The 17,861-nt window shown below is 43.4% G+C and overlaps 1 protein-coding gene across 2 annotated transcripts in view; it reads left to right on the top strand.

The window, feature by feature from the left end:
- Positions 1–17,861, top strand: part of zfpm2a (zinc finger protein, FOG family member 2a) — a 123,919-nt gene that overhangs the window by 41,851 nt on the left and 64,207 nt on the right. For both annotated transcript variants that reach the window (XM_010885219.4, XM_010885220.4), the window contains exon 3: positions 759–860. In XM_010885219.4, coding sequence (XP_010883521.2) covers positions 759–860 — 102 coding nt within the window. The remainder of the gene's footprint in view (positions 1–758; positions 861–17,861) is intronic.

Here is a 17,861-nt window from a genome sequence, read left to right on the forward strand (position 1 = left end):
ATTTTGACTGATGGGTGAAATACCATTATGTAGAATTTCCTTATAGAAAACCAATGGTCCAAACTGCATGTCTCTACCATAGTCTGGTGAAATAGTATTGGAGTTTTTAAAGCTCCAGAATTGCCAAAATAGCAAGAAGTGCCCAAATCAATGGAGGACATAAGTGTTGTGGAAAATCATGAAAATTTGAATGTGTTTGAAAGTAACCTAGTGCTTATTTTAGGACAGACCATGAAAAACATTAGTGTGTCATTCAGCCCACTTGTTTTAGTTCTTAATAGCAAATAAATGCATGACACCAATTGGTGAGTGTCAGTGGCAGAAGGGTAAAAGCTCCCAGGTCTGTCACTTTCCCATTGAACTTTTTCACCTCAAATCCAGAGTACATAAAACAATACAAAGAATAGAAAGATACAAATTATGATCCTGGACATTTTTTAGTATTTACTTTTCATTCAGAAATCGCTCAGAAATCCAAACATACATTTACATTTTAGTCATTTTAGGCGTTATCAGATTCATTAATGGTTATAAAACGACATAATGGATATTATGTTACTAATGTTAGAGGAAGACCCCACAGAACGATTGCTAATATGAACAGTCATAATTGTCTTGGTGAAATGTGTTTTATAACATAATGAAGTGACATCACCAAAGCCCTGGCTGAGGGGGTTTACACACTAACTAACTCAGCAGCTGTCTGAATGATGTCACTCAGTATGGCTCCCTGACCATCTCCCTCCTCCCTTATACAGGAGAAGAAGATGGCAATGGAGAAGCAGGGGAGTCAGATGTGGATGGACAGAGTGACAAAACCAGACACCCACAGGTTGGACCAGAGGAGTGGGATGGACCAAGTAAGTTTCCCTAATTTCTTTCTTTACCTGGATAATATATTTGTCTAGTAGTTGTTATCTGTTTTTTTTTTTGCGGTTATCTTTTCAACTAGAAAGTAATATTCTGACTGCAACATTGCTTGTAAGCAGGCGGGACACAAGAGCAGGGAGAACAGAGGGCTTTAAAAAACAAAGAAGAAAAAAAGGAGCTCAGACAAGACGTGACAAAAACAGAACAGAACAATGTTACAAAGGAACTGGTTCCATGCAATGACTGACAAGACACACCTGGAAAGGAGGAACTTAAACAGGCACAGTGATCAGGAATCCAGGCGAGGGTATAATAACAAACAGGTGTCCATGCTTCACATGAGAAAGAGAGGGCGTTGGATCTCGCTGCCACGGCAGGACACGTCACTGAGAAAAATGTGAGTTACCTTGTAGAATAAGTTATTTAAAATCTACCAGGACAACAAAAAAAAGAGCTAGACAGAGGCCATACAAGCCTCTAAAGTAGGGATAAATTGTGCTTCCTAACAATGATAGATGGAAAAACTGTGGAAAGTGATGTGGTGAGCTAAATGAGTATATTATCACTATTGAATAGTAAGTTAACTTACCAGGGTTGAATGGGATGGATTAAAATGCTTTGCTGTTAAGCTTATTGTATATGTGCTTGAACATAGACTGGGGGCCCAGCAGAAAGCTTAGAATAAAAAAATGAACTGTATCTATCTTTTCTTCTTGAAAATCTCATTTTACCATGCAGATTTTCCATTGCTTTTCTTCACAAGGGTTTATAAAAATAGTTTTATCTTGTTATTTTCTTCTTAAAAGTCACTTCATCAAAGTGATGGATGATACACGGAACAAGATAGCAACACAGCAATTACTGTTGCGGGCATTACACTCACATTGCTGAACACACAAAATATGATTCCCTTTTAATGCATATGACCTTAAGAATTTACTGCAGCAGGTACATACGTTTCTAAAAGTGGGATTTGGGCAAGTTGGACTGGTGCTGAAACCCCCCTGGGGTGTATTTTATACTGACAGTGAATCAGTGTTATCAGCCCCTATCAGATAATGCATTTATCATTAAGTTTCACATTTGCATTTAAATCTGGGGAAGGAAATGAGCATTGCTGGCTAAAGATAAGAGGAGCTGGGCCGACACTAATAAAGCATCACTGTGATCAGTCAGAGACAGGGCTGAGGGGGTCAATGCACAACTATGGGGGCCACCCTGACAAAAAGACAGCAGGCATCACATGACGGGGAGAAGGCCTTTTGGGCCAGGGGAAAGAGCTGAGCTTTAAAATACTGCTGTCTTTCAAAGGGGGATATGATGGTAGAGTATGGGCACTTACTGGCTGTAATTATACACTAATCTCTCTCTGTCACTATGTCTCTCTCTGTCACTGTCTCTCTCTCTGTTACTGTCTATCTCTCTCTGTCACTATGTCTCTCTCTGTCACTGTCTCTCTCTCTGTTACTGTCTATCTCTCTCTGTCACTATGTCTCTCTCTTTTACTGTCTCTCTCTCTGTCACTATGTCTCTCTCTGTTACTGTCTCTCTCTCTGTTACTGTCTATCTCTCTCTGTAACTATGTCTCTCTCTGTTACTGTCTCTCTCTCTGTTACTGTCTCTCTCTCTGTTACTGTCTATCTCTCTCTGTCACTATGTCTCTCTCTTTTACTGTCTCTCTCTCTGTTACTGTCTCTCTCTTTGTTACTGTCTATCTCTCTGTCACTATGTCTCTCTTTTACTGTCTTTCTCTCTGTCACTATGTCTCTCTCTGTTATTGTCTCTCTCTCTGTTACTGTCTGTCTCTCTCTGTCACTATGTCTCTCTCTGTTACTGTCTCTCTCTCTGTTACTGTCTCTCTCTCTCTCGCTGTTACTGTCTGTCTCTCTCTGTCACTATGTCTCTCTCTGTTACTGTCTCTCTCTCTGTTACTGTCTGTCTCTCTCTGTTACTGTCTCTCTCTCTGTTACTGTCTGTCTCTCTCTGTCACTATGTCTCTCTCTGTTACTGTCTCCTTCTGTTACTGTCTCTCCCTCTCTCTCTCTCTGTCAGTACATTCAATTCAATTCACTTCATGGGGATGATGCACATATCTCTCTCTGTTACTGTATCTCTGTTACTGTCTCTCTCTCTGTGTCTCTCTCCCTCTTTATGTGTATCTCTGTCACTATTTCTTTCTCTTCATCTCTGTCTCTGTCCCTGTCAGGCTCTGTCTGTCACTATGTCTCTGCATCTCTGTCTCTCTCTTTGTTGCTATGTCTCTCCATCTACATGTCTCTCTCTATCAACGTCTTTCTCCATTTATATGTCTCTCTCTGTAAATGTCTCTCTCCATCTATGTCTCTCTATATGTTGTCTTTCTCTATCTCTCCATCTCTCTTTGTGTTGCAATGTTGCTATTTCTCTCACCATCTTTTGTCTCTCTGTCACTATGTCCCTCTATGTCTCTCTCTCCATTTCTATGACTCTCTCCAGCTTCAACTCTCTCTTTCCATCTTTATGTCCCTCTATGTCTGTGTGTCTCTGTTGCAATGTCTCTCTGAGAATGGATAATTATATGCTTGGAAAAGACCACTGACAGCTGGACTCTTTACTGAGATACAGGACCACTCGACTGAAGTGGTCCAATAAGAATGCAGATTTTTATTTACTGATGCGAAACCTAACATTGCAGGTGTAAAATAAAAACTGAGCAGCGTTTATCTACCTGGTCAGGCCCATAAGGACAAACCCCATATGATGTTAAAGCCTGCTTATTATAGTAGTGATCTGGTATCTACATAATTAATACTGTTCCGTTAGGATGGCTTGCGCTCCCTCTCAGTTTCACTCTTATTAGTATGTTGCTTCGTGTTCTATTGGTCCATGAGGGAGCCAATGAGCCTAATGTGGCTGACACTGTTGTCTTCCTGAGCAGTGGACTGGAGCCTACAGTGGGCAATACAGTCATCTTTTGACCATAATAATGCCATTCAATCACTCATTCATATCACGCCAGCCATGAGAGGTCATTTGCCTTTTTAATTTTTCCCATTGTGTTGGAAAAGTCAGATTGGCATGTTATAATTTGAATGAAGAGGGGAAATCAGACAATCAGATATGAACATTATAAAATGACATGGCTTCCTGTTCAAAGCGATTAAAAGCAAATTTATTTAGTTTGAGACTGTCTACTCTGTAATCTCTCAGTAAATGTTCAGATAGCAGTAGCATTCACATTCTCATTCTTCTCTCTTGGCTTAAGTTTAAGCAGGTGAGATACAGATCAGCAACAGATTATTTGGAATCACTCAGTGTGTGTATCTAAATGGGATGTATAATGGCTGTTCAGTAAAAGATGAGCAGTATGAGGTGGGCTCACGATCACCTCCCTGGTTTCTCTATGTTCCTGCCATGGCCAAAGCATCCAACAGCATACACTCTCTAATTTCACTTCTATCTTTTATCCAAAGCCACTTGCAGAACAGTCAACACTGGCATTCAGACTTATGTCTGCCGTGGGATTTGAACCCTTAACCTTGATGTTTCTGGGGTTAACCCTTTGAGCCATTGAAACCACTCATTCCCTGTGTTCCTTCATTCCCGTATAGTATGGGCAGTATCACCATGTGCCTCATTAATCTGGTGGGTGCTCTGCTCCTAAAGTTGGTTCTCTTACAGAAAAGAGAACACCCAGGGAGTTCTAAATAGAACCATATCAATCAGCACAACGATCCGTTTTTTAATGTTCATTTGGCGTCATGGATGTTTTAAATCCATGAGGAATAATGGGAGATAGCATGACTGTAAAGTACTGCTATTTTTCAGTCATTTCCATGGAGTACTTTGTCTTCACACAGATCTGCGACTTTTCCTCAAGGCTAAATGAGAGAGCTGGGTTTTAGCTAGCATTCACTGCTAATGAACTTCTGCACATTCTTATCTACATGTCTGCCGTTATGAGCCGCACCCCCGTGAAAGACATGGACACTCAGCTTCAGAGGGGGCTCTCACTCATTTTATATTCATTTTTTGGTCTCTGTCTGTACAGAGTAACATGTTCTCCCCACATTTGTAGGAATGCAGTTGTTAGCTAAGGCTTATATGGGTGATTAAGCCGACACGTTGATGTATATCTGTAAACATAATATAATCTTACATCTGGGTGTTAACATGATATCATTGTTATTTCACTGTTAAAATCAGCTAAAGAACACACTGCCTCAATTTGTACTAGGTTGGATACATCTGATAAACAGTCTTGGAGATAATCCGTCAAAGACCACAGCAGTATGAAGGGTTGGGAACAGGAGCAGGGAAGGAGAGGGGAGCACTAAACACAAACAACCTGCCCGTCATTCTCTCTGCTCGACCCGTTCTGAACTTACAAAGCCCTCCCCACCTACCCTCCTCTGTGGCCCTCCCCACCAACCCTCCTCTGTGGCCCTGCCCACCTACCCTCCTCTGTGGCCCTCCCCACCAACCCTCCTCTGTGGCCCTGCCCACCTACCCTCCTCTGTGGCCCTCCCCACCAACCCTCCTCTGTGGCTCTGCCCACCTACCCTCCTCTGTGGCCCTGCCCGCCTACTGTCCACTCTGGCCCTGCCCACCTTCCATCCTCTCTGGCCGTGCCCACCTTCCATCCTCTCTGGCCCTGCCCACCAACGGTCCTCTCTGGCCCTGCCCACCTACTGTCTACTCTGACCCTGCCTTCCTAATGAATAATTTGGCCCTGTCCACCTAGTGTCCTCTCTGGCCTTGCCCACCTATCATCCTCTCTGGCCCTGCCCACCTACTGTCCACTCTGGCCCTGTCCACCTACCGTCCTCTGTGGCCCTGCCCACCTACTGTCCACTCTGGCCCTGCCCACCTACCCTCCTCTGTGGCCCTGCCCGCCTACTGTCCACTCTGGCCCTGCCCACCTTCCATCCTCTCTGGCCGTGCCCACCTTCCATCCTCTCTGGCCCTGCCCACCAACGGTCCTCTCTGGCCCTGCCCACCTACTGTCTACTCTGACCCTGCCTTCCTAATGAATAATTTGGCCCTGTCCACCTAGTGTCCTCTCTGGCCTTGCCCACCTATCATCCTCTCTGGCCCTGCCCACCTACTGTCCACTCTGGCCCTGCCCACCTTCCATCCTCTCTGGCCGTGCCCACCTTCCATCCTCTCTGGCCCTGCCCACCAACGGTCCTCTCTGGCCCTGCCCACCTACTGTCTACTCTGACCCTGCCTTCCTAATGAATAATTTGGCCCTGTCCACCTAGTGTCCTCTCTGGCCTTGCCCACCTATCATCCTCTCTGGCCCTGCCCACCTACTGTCCACTCTGGCCCTGTCCACCTACCGTCCTCTGTGGCCCTGCCCACCTACTGTCCACTCTGGCCCTGCCCACCTACCCTCCTCTGTGGCCCTGCCCGCCTACTGTCCACTCTGGCCCTGCCCACCTTCCATCCTCTCTGGCCGTGCCCACCTTCCATCCTCTCTGGCCCTGCCCACCAACGGTCCTCTCTGGCCCTGCCCACCTACTGTCTACTCTGACCCTGCCTTCCTAATGAATAATTTGGCCCTGTCCACCTAGTGTCCTCTCTGGCCTTGCCCACCTATCATCCTCTCTGGCCCTGCCCACCTACTGTCCACTCTGGCCCTGTCCACCTACCGTCCTCTGTGGCCCTGCCCACCTACTGTCCACTCTGGCCCTGTCCACCTACCGTCCTCTGTGGCCCTGCCCACCCACCGTTCTCTCTGACCCTGACTGTACGGCCCGGCTCACTGTTGTTCTGCACCTCTCCGTGTGCCAGCGGGGCGTGGTTGGGGTCAGCGGAAGGAGTAGCCCCGTCACCCTCCTCCATCCTTCCAGCCAGTCATCCAGTGCCAGCGTCAACCCCCTTCATCGAGTCATCAAACACAAAAACATGTCCATCCTCAGACGATGACTACAGATCAGTCTGTAGTCATCAGTTTTTACTCCAGCCCACCATTGAGTTTGCAGGGATGGCGATGTTCCCACCTCCCAGTCCACGCCCAACCACCTTTTCAGGTTGCATGCACACATGTCAACCATGGAGCAGATGGCCACATCGCCGTGGCAGGTGTCTCAGCCAATGCTATTTATAGTGTGAAAATAGTGAAAGGCGGGCGGAAATAGTTGCGGATGGAGGAGCAGACATGGGGACCACGGGTCCGAATGAGCAGCGATATTCGCTCTGATACAGTCAGCACAGTGTACAGCAGAGTAGGTCTGTCCACCTCCATGTTGGGGGTTCAGGGCGCTATAGTCCAGGGGCTCCCCATGAGCACATCGTATACAGCCCCTTCACAACACACAGGGCCAGAGGACCGTGACATTAACGCGGCACTCACACACACACACACACACACACACAAATATTTTCTGAGCATTCTCCTGGCACCTGACAAGTTTTGCACGGCAACAGTGCATTTTTAATTCTGACTCTGAAGTACTTTAAGTGAGGATGAGGGAACGCTGGAATGAGCAGAAGAGACAAACGGAGCGCACAGATGCAGATTAGAGGCTGCAGAAGATGAGGGTGTAAAAGGGATTTAATGGTAGGATGGATTAGAGAAATCCTTGTAACAATGTTAAATAATTATAGTTCCAGCCGAGATCAAAGCGCCATTGATTGAACCCCTCAAGCCTTCAGCACACAGAGTCTTGGAAAGCAAAGATTGGTAAACTAGTGCTCAGACCACTCCGACTGCTCCAGTTAAATTGGATTGGAAATATTAGGATGTAGATTTATCCTTCAGGAGGAGTTTGCAGAGCTTTTGTTGCCGGAAATGTAGCTAGCGAGATCCATTTGAAAGGTTTGATAGAACTGTCTGTCTGGTCCGAATCGTAATAAGATGAGGATGTTACAACCAGCTCTTCTGAAAGATACCTAAAGCGTTTTAAAGAGACTTACAGATGTAGTTAGGACTCTTATTTCAGCAAAGTAAAAGTACTTTTTTACTCTAATCAATAGTCCAAAGGACTTTTTATCTCTCCTTTCTAGTAGATTTATTCAAAGCATTTTATCCGAGCGTACAAAAATAATATATTATATATATTATATATTTATATCATAATTTCAAGTAGTGATTATGACGCTATGACAAACAGCTGGAAGTAAAGACATGGACGCTAAACTGTAATCTCAGCGCACTTTTTATTCTCAATTTGTGGGGAATCCCTGGCTCAAAGCCAGTAAGTGATCCTCTGCCTTGTGCGCCAATCTTTCTTTCTCACAACATACATTTATTGTCTACACGTGTGCACACTAGTACACATGCACACACAAACACGTCACACAGCAGCCTGCATCCCACTGCTGGTTTGCCACTAAAGTTAAGCAGGGTCGGTTCAGGCCCCTCCTTGGATGGGACCAGATGCTGTTTGAACTGGTGTCGGGGCACAAGCAGGGGGCTCTATCTAAAGATGAAATCCCATGCCCCAGAGCAATGATGGGATGTTGATATTGTTTTTTTTTCAAAAGAATAACTGTAAAACTATAAAATAATATATGTATTAATTAACATTTATTAACATTTTTCTTTTTGAGAATTAAAGCTGTTAAAAATGAATCTGATTTCGATCTCAGTTGCTGGCTGTGATTGAACCATGGGAGATCTGGTTCCCCATGCTGCTTCCTTGTTGAGTCCTCTAAATTTCATCCTGTTGATGACCTCTGAGAGGTGTCACTGTAATGTGGTCGATATGTGTTCTTTACATTTACATGGGGATGAATCCTGTTCGTCATGTTGATGACCTCTGAGAGGTGTCACTGTAATGTGGTCGATATGTGTTCTTTACATTTACATGGGGATGAATCCTGTTCGTCATGTTGATGACCTCTGAGAGGTGTCACTGTAATGTGGTCGATATGTGTTCTTTACATTTACATGGGGATGTAGCCTGCAAATGAAGGAATTAATAATAAGTTACACAGATTCTTAATTGAAATGTTCAGAACTGTTGAATTTTTCACTTGCTGGCATTTTTCTGTAAAGATATATCTGGGTAACTTTATTAGTGCTATTCCTCCATGATTCATTTAGGGTTGGGTCGTATTTTATATCCATTAAAACATTTGCTCTACCTTTCTTTTTTCCATTGAGTGCATTGTGGTTTGGCTGAGAGTGTACTGGATGTCTTAAGCGTGACCCCCTCTGTCTCGCTCTTTCTCTGTCTTTCTTTTAGACACACACTCTCACACACACACAGACCCAGACACATACACACACACTCACACACGGTCTGTTTATATTGATATGAGAGAAGTGGCCCCTGCCTCTCAGACAGTTTGTGTGTGTGTGTGTGTGTGTGTGTGTGTTGGTAAACAGCCGTGCCCAGCTTGGCCCCCTGGTCACGTCAGTTCCAGCTGGGTTTTGTTGGGAGGTGGGGGGCCAGGCATCGGTTGTCAAGTGAATTAAAATACCAAATAATAGTAATAATAATGATTAGAATAAAAACGACATGTTCCTCCCTGATTGTGTGAGTATTGTGGTATTCAATTATGCATTTTTCATTGGCATATTAATAATCTTTTCAACAAACAAGCCAGCGTTAATTAAAGCAAAGCATGGATAAAGACGTGTAGCTGGATCATCACTCTGTTTATCACCGTGCACAGACCCGCAGTAAATTCAGGATGTGAGATGAATTTCAATGTTTTTCTTGCTTTTGCCTGTGTGTGTGGGTGTGTTTGTGTGTGTGTGTGTGTACATGGTTGCTCATGTGTTTATGCCAATTGTGTGTGGGGCGGGCCGGTGACGTCAGTGATGTCAGTGTGTGAGAGGCTAAACACGGGACTCATTTAGCCACACCCACCACAGGGGACAAGTGACTGACTTCCTTGTTTATCTGATTAAACAGTAAAACTCATTTTCTAGAAGCGAACACGACCGCCTCCCCGTTGCATTTCACGAAACGCTGACCGTCATCGTTGTTCTCAACTGTTGACCGCAAAGGGTTATTTGAGCGGCGGGTGGGTTCTTAGCATGGCGATCCACTGCCGCGACCAGCTCTTATGTACAGCCCAGACAAACCCAGCGGTAATGGGATGTAAGCAGCCAGCGTGCTCCACAAACAGTCATTCAGTCATCCAGCCAGTCAGGCTGTGGGCCACCGGAAAAGAGCTCCACCATGCAGCCTCCTGACACGCTTGTCCCCGTCTCTTACTCCTCCATTGTGGAGCAACTTTATCAGCGCCAGCCGCTTACCCACTTGCTAAACTGGAGGGCCAGTTGCCTCTTAACTTAAACATAAGATCTTTGTGGTTTGAAGCACTTGGCTGCACCATGCCCAATGAGAATCTGAAAGGCAAACAAGATTCCAGTGTTGGCCCATCAGAAAATCATCACACACCAGCACATGGAAAAGGAAAAATATATGTTTCTGCTGCGTTAGCTGGAATCTAAAGGCACTCAAACAGACTGCTGCACTGGGATGAGATTCCCTCTCAAGGAAGCAAAAAGAAGAGATGGAGGTAGAGAGAGGGGAGATAGAGATAGAGAGAGAGGGAGGGAGTGAGGGAAAGGATAGAAGGAGAGAGAGAAAGAGCTGAAGAGTGAGCGAAAGATAGACTGGAAAAGAGAGAGAGAGAAGTCAAAAACCTCCACATAACAATGCCGGAGAAAAATCAGAACATTTTCCGCCGAAAGATGGGCCATTTCCAAATCCTTGTGCCCTATCAGACAAATTAAAGTAAATCAAGCATGAAATGAAGCAGAAGAGCCCGGAGATAAGACTCCTTTAAGTCGTTTACAGATTAGGATAGAGAGAGAGGTGCATCTGGTCTCTGGCAGTGAAGGAGGCTAGTTTCTCATTTCACAATAGCAGTCTCTGTATAGGCTTATTCTCCCCTGTCACTGACATGGGGAGCAGTGGGGGAAAAGCCGTCCACAAAATGTTGTTAAATACGTCCCTAATGTCTCCAATGTTCGCACCAAACTTCCCTTGTTTTCCAGTTGAACAGGGGCAAGACATTGTGTTATAGCATGTCGTGAGAGCAGTGAATAGATTCGGAACCTTTTTTTTTTTTTGCCAATTAGATGTTGTTATTTGGGGTGCATTCTAATGTCGATAGCCTGTCCACCACTATGTGGCTTAAAATCTGAATTGATTCGGGATTGGTTAGAGTCGGTCACATGACTGGAGCAGTCCCCTCCTCTGTCCCCATTGAATATGCATTTAGTCATGTGGGATATAAATGTACAAACTTGTCGTCATACTACTGTACACTGTATGTTCAAAAGATGCATAAATATCAGTTACAATGGAGGTTTAAGGTTCAGTTACTGTTAGAGTTTTGGAAAATTGCCACTGGAGGTGATGTTAATTGTATATAGAGGTTTGTAAGTATTAAAGCAGTCCTTTCTAATATATCAGAGATATTAGTCTATGAAGCTCACTTCATTCCAACTAGTTCCTGTCTTTCCTTGTTTTCTTGGACAGTAAACATGCATTTTTAAAACTCTGATTGCAGTGGAGAAAATAAGCCACGGATAATTACAAAGGGATATTTACGGAATAGCACTGAATTGTGTTACACAGAAATTTTGGGATGATACCAAATGTACAGAAATAGACATGTATTGTTCACCTATGCTCCCATTTCCCATGAAAACACCCCCACAAACACACACACACCCACGCAAACATACACAGCCACACACACACACTGAGACACACACACACTCATACACACTCAGTGCGGTAGTTGCATGGCTCTTTGATGCCCGTAGTTGGCTTGGTGGATTTGGTTTCACTCCTGGCGTGTATCTTTTCTGCTGGTGATGAGAGGAGGGCTTGCCTGCTCCGATGAGCCTCCTCTGACAGAGACAGTGAGCTGGCCTCATCAGCGGGTAGCTGCTCTCTAAAACCACCACCTTGACCTTCCCAGCCCAAGTCTTAGGTTTAGCCTCTTTATCACACTATCTCCAGGCATTTAAAAATACTCCTGAAACGGGATGATTTAACCTGCTTTTATGCTGTTCACATCAAAACTGGATGAAAAAAAAAGCTTAATCCATCTTATCTGTTGACTGTCAAACTGCTGCGGCTGTGACTGACTCACAAAAACAACTAGGTCACCCAGGAAAAACAGAATTCCCATTTACGGAAAGTTTGAAATCTGGTAATTGACTTGGGAAGTGGTTTCAGGAGCTCTTTGAAATACTCCAGTCTGTAAATAAAGTGCAAAATTAAATCCCATAGGTAACACATACTATTGTAAAATGTTTGCTACTGTAGCCTTGTTTTGGTGTATTATTTCTGTTGGTTTCTTTTCCCCTTTTTGGAAGTGATTATATTTAAATGTTGTTCATTTCTCCGATGAGAAGCAGTGTTCTACAGTTCCCCTGCGTCACTAGTTGTCCTCCACCAATGAGTTTGGGAGGAGTGCTGCGGAAACAGTATCCGACACGTGACATACTTTACCCACAATACCTCAGGTGGACTGCCCCCTTACTGACTGAACCTGCATGAATTATACAGATTACCACAGAGATCCTACAGTGGCAAAATGACGCTGATTGGCCCGAATGGATCCTTCGTGTTGCAGACTGGTATACTGACTGGTGGCAGACTGGTATACTGACTGGTGGCGGACTGGTTTACTAACTGGTGGCGGACTGGTTTCCCCTTCCCTTCTCTAGTTCATAACATTCTGTATTAGTATTTTAGGAAAAGTCCAAGCAGTCATACGCGCATGCATTGCTAACAAATATATAAAGTCAAATAGAAAACAATGATTCAGTCCGTTTGACAGACCGGATAAAGGAACATCCAGTCTCTCAAAATATAAAACAATCAAATCTAAAGAATAATGTGGCGTCCTCTAGATGTTGTTTGAGATATCTGTGTGAAGACGAAGACTATCATTCTTTAAGTTTTTCTGCCTTTTACATGCTATCAATAGGCATTGTGGCACTTGTATAAGATGGATGTCTTGGAGATGGTTGTCTTTTATGCTTCCTGCTAGATGCACATGGCTTTTCATCAAACAAAGCATTTTACAACTGACATATTCCTATTGTTTAATGATAGCACACCGCCTCAGTGTTTATGTAAACTATATATATATATATATATATATATATATATATATATATATATATGTACTGTATATATCAGACAAGTGCTCAGTATGTCCATTTTTCTTTGTAAATTGTTTGTCTTTCATTAATTGGGATGAAATGGGATGCAATGTGTCACAACTGGTCTAACTATGTTTCATAACATTCTTTTAACAATATTATGACAGGTTACACTGACTTTGTTCACTTAGTTATGACATGTTATGACATGGATATGAACTGTTTCATAAAATTGCACTTCAAATAAAGTATATTGATTACACTGCACTTCTAATAAAGTATAACCATGACACTACTCTTCTAATAAAGTATGGCCATGACACTACTCTTCTAATAAAGTATAACCATGACACTACTCTTCTAATAAAGTATTTCCATGACACTACTCTTCTAATAAAGTATAGCCATGACACTACTCTTCTAATAAAGTATTTCCATGACACTACTCTTCTAATAAAGTATAGCCATGACACTACTCTTCTAATAAAGTATTTCCATGACACTGCTCTTCTAATAAAGTATTTCCATGACACTACTCTTCTAATAAAGTCTAACCATGACACTACTCTTCTAATAAAGTATTTCCATGAAAATACTCTTCTAATAAAGTATAACTAGGATGCTACTGTTCCAATAACATATTACCATGATATTATACTTCAAATTAAGTAACACCAATTCTCTTCAAAATAAAATCTTAACTTAGTTTAGTGAAGATTTTAACTAATTTTGTGAAGATTTTAAAAACAAGACTGACCTATAAGGGACCGTCTTAAAACAGGAATGACCTATAGGGGTCAGCCAAAAACAAATACGGACCTATAGGGCCGGTCTTAAAACAACACTGACCTATAAGGGACCGTCTTAAAATAGGAATGATCTATAGGGGTCAGCCAAAAGCAAATACGGACCTATAGGGCCGGTCTTAAAACAACACTGACCTATATGGCCTGTCCCTTTCCTGGCACTCTTTCCTCTAAGCCAAGCACATGCGGTTGTCTTGGAAACTTGCTCTCCAAAATGATAAAGTTTCTCCTCCCTCCCGCCGCTCAAAAGGAGGGCATGAGCCGGCCAAGAACGGAGCTCTCATCTGGGGGAGAGGGAACGAAGAGGATCGGAGGAGGACGGGGGAAGAAGGGGAAAAAGGTCCTTCTGTGTTTTAAAACAAGTGTCTTGCCTGGAGATAATGGGCCTGCTCTGGGTTATAAATGATGCATTTGGTTCTCTTGGACCTGATAATGGCGGTTTGGGGGGAAGGGGAGGAAAGTTCATCGCTCTCTTATCAAGGCGCACTGACATTTCTCCTTCAGCTGTAAAATTCCATATCACATCTCTTCTCCTTTAGAGATGTAGCACCTTTTGTGGAGAGATACAGTGCATTCCATTTCACCCTTCATGTGCTCCACGTGGTTTATTAACTTGTATCCCATTTGACACTTCTATAACCTGGTTCATCAATAGCGATCCTTGTGATAGCTGCTTCTATAGACAGACAGACATACTTTAGGGTTATTATCACAGCAGTTCTAATGTCCTCTACTGTACTTCTCTCTCCTTTGGATACACAGGCATGTTTTCAATTGATACCATGTCACGATTACAATTTATTGAAGCATAATAGTAATTGCATTTACTTCCAATTGTTCCAGAAAGGTACAATTGGAATGTGACAGTAATTTGATTAAATTATGCATTATTATATACGGTACAGTATAATTGTTAAAGGCGACCAAGGAAAGTATTCAGTTGGTCACTGAACTAATATTCATGTTTTAATGGCTACAGTCAACTTGCTGTTAATCTTCGGCCACCTGATGATGTCATTTGTCATTTTTGAAATCTCACTAAAGAGGAATTAAGTAACATTTTAAGTGGATGGAGTTCAGGAGATTTTTACCACATTATTATATGGAATGAGTCTGTCCCTCATCATCCTTTAGGAATTCACCGTAGTGCTCAAACATGTGTGAATGAACACCCTTCATGGCTTCACTACAGGAACTTCTTATCCACATGAAAACCGTGTATAGGAACTGTACTTTACTTTTGTTCCTGCTGTGTTAGGTTATGGTAAAATTGTGGTTAACATTTTGAGCCCTTTGACAACCATGCGGTCATATAGAAAGGCATCTAAGAGCTTGTTGACTCCTGCACCCACCAGTTCACTGGGTAAAATGAACAGAGCTATGGAGTCACTGTAAATGTCCTCCCTCTTTATTTTAATTGGCAGGGCATGAGCTTGTGATTGTGGATCTTATACTGGATTTATAAAGGGTGTGATGGGTTCAGCTTTGGGGCATCTCTCTCTTTTTGTGTTTCTTTCTTTCTCTCTCTCTCTGTATATATATATATACACACACACACACACATATATATATATATATATATATATGTATATATATATATATATATATATATATATATATATATATATATATATATATATATACAAATATAAATATATAGAGCACTATAGAGAAATGCAGAGATGATGAGGTTCCCTATTTCTCTTTCTTTCTGTCCACCATGACAGCAAAACAAACAGATGCCAGTGTGGAGCATCTTGGGTTTTATCTGAGGAGGATCTCTCCTCACACAAAGGGACATTCATTGGTCTGCCAAGTATCAGTGGAGAGTAGATAGAGCAGGAACAGGCTCCAGAGTCTAGCGACAGATGATGATGTTATCGATGGGGGGGGGGGGGCTCTTTAGTCACATCATAAGTTGCCTCTTGCCAAGGATTGTGGCATTTCACTACGTGGTGATGAGAGACACTGTGTGGGACAGAATGGGATAAACTATGTCTATTAGCTCAGTGAACTTGCTTTCTTCAAACCTTGTCTTTGGTTTGTGAGTAGGGGTTAAATTCTGGGTGTGTTTTACTTTGTGATGATGGTTTATTACATGACACAATAAGGTTCCAGTTTTGGACTTCCTACCATTTTACCATAAAAATGAACATAGATACAAGGGAATGTTTTACACTGTCCACCGAACCATTTAGATATAACCACTTGGCTCCCATCGTAATGCATATCTATTAGTATTTCATTATCTTTAGATACTGGACTCGAAAATGCTCATGGCAAACTGAGAGGTTTCAAGGCATATTTTTTGCTGCTGGTGTTTTTGTTGAGTTGGAGGATTGTATCTTGCAACAGATGTGACATACCAGCTGGAAGCCAAAGTCCTCGGGCAACATTTGGTACGGGACGCAAACAGCTGGCACACAAACACTGGATGCGGACCCTCAATACTCCAGCTGAATCTTACCCCTTCTCCCCGTCCTCTCACACCTACCCTCAACCCCCCCCCCCCCCCCACCTCATACAAACTAAAGGGAATGGGGGGGGGGGGGGGTGCTGAGGGGTAGTGGGTGGGGGGTGAGGCCGAAAGATCAAGATGATGTGAGTGACTGTAGCTAGTGGATGGTGTGTCAAGCGGGGCTAAACAGGAACTAGCATCCGAGTGGTTAAAGGGCCTTGCTCTTATCAGAGGACTAACAGAATGCATCAAGCGGTGGCAGCAAGCTCTCCCTCGCATCAAACTGAGAGAGCCTGCTGACTCTGATGCCGGCCAGCTGTGCTCCAGTGTTTAATCATTTTTCTGCTAATGAGCTTAGCCACCTTCCACCACAGCGTCAGTAAGACAGTGGGCTTGTGAATAACAGGAAGGAGGAGGCGAGAGAGATGGTCCCAGTTAAAGTTTAGTTGTCTGAACAATATACAGCTTGGGGGGGGGGGATTCAGAAACCACTGCAACTTTTTCTTTTCTTTTCCCGAAAAAGTCGAAAGAGAAGGTTCTGAGGGAGGAACTGAAGGGTTCAATTTACGGGGGTCGCTTCATTTTTTCCAGGGCTGTACACTGGGTGCTGGTGTCACACACGAACAGAAGGAGTATGATACCTTTTGGAGTGTAGTTCATATATACTACATTTAGCAGACAATTTTATCCACAGCAGTTTTCGGGAATTAGCGTTAAGTACCTGAAGGGGACAAGAGCATACTCCTCACCTTATCGCCTCTGGCATTTGAACCAGTGGCCTTTCAGTTATTGGCAGAACCCTCTAACCACTTGGTAATCTGCTGCCCATCAGCAAGTAGTTGTTTGGGCTGGAAAGTTCATCGTTTTTTTTTTTATACCTGAGTGTGTTACTGATGGTATCAGGAGACTCAGATAAATGTATAATTTCAATGGAAATCTGTATGTCTCCCTGACTCCAGGGTGCGATGTGAGCCAGGTGTGTGTGATCTCTTGGAAACAAGAACAACAACAACAACCGCGTAGCCTAGCGTTAGCGTAGCCACCCGTCACCCCGTGTTGTTTATGCATGAGAAGGAGCACATTAGATGAAAGCATTTCCATACCAACAGGCTGACACAATAGCGTGCCACAGATACAAGACTGATATTTACAGAATATACCTCGGCTGAATAGGTCATTACAGTATATCACAGGAGCGTTATTATAAAGTTCAGTGATCATTTCACTTCAGTCAACATGCCCAGAATACTGATTAGCTACAACACCAGCGCACATCTAGGTTAGAAGAAATGCTGTGAACAGTGAGTGTATTGTTCATACATGTACCGATTGGGGAATATATCAAATAAGTAGATTTTTACTGTACTCCATATTCGCTTTAAAGAAACCGGAAGACAGGATGAACTCGTGCCTCAATGATTGGGTGATAGGTTGAATTCTGTAGACAGTCAGAACCCTTGTGCTCAGTGAGACAGTAGACATTCACAGGAAGATAGAGAAGATACCACTTGAGGGGTTGAGGGTCGAAATCCTCCAACCAGGGCACTCGAGGGTTGTCAAGGCGACCGGGCGGAAATGTGCACTTGAGAGGCCTGCATGACTTTCGTCTCCCCCTGAAACCTGCTGGTGGCCACTGCTCGGCCTCCATTATCTT

This window comes from Esox lucius, chromosome 20 (assembly GCF_011004845.1).
Source record: "Esox lucius isolate fEsoLuc1 chromosome 20, fEsoLuc1.pri, whole genome shotgun sequence".
In the NCBI taxonomy this organism is placed as follows: Eukaryota; Metazoa; Chordata; class Actinopteri; order Esociformes; family Esocidae; genus Esox; species Esox lucius.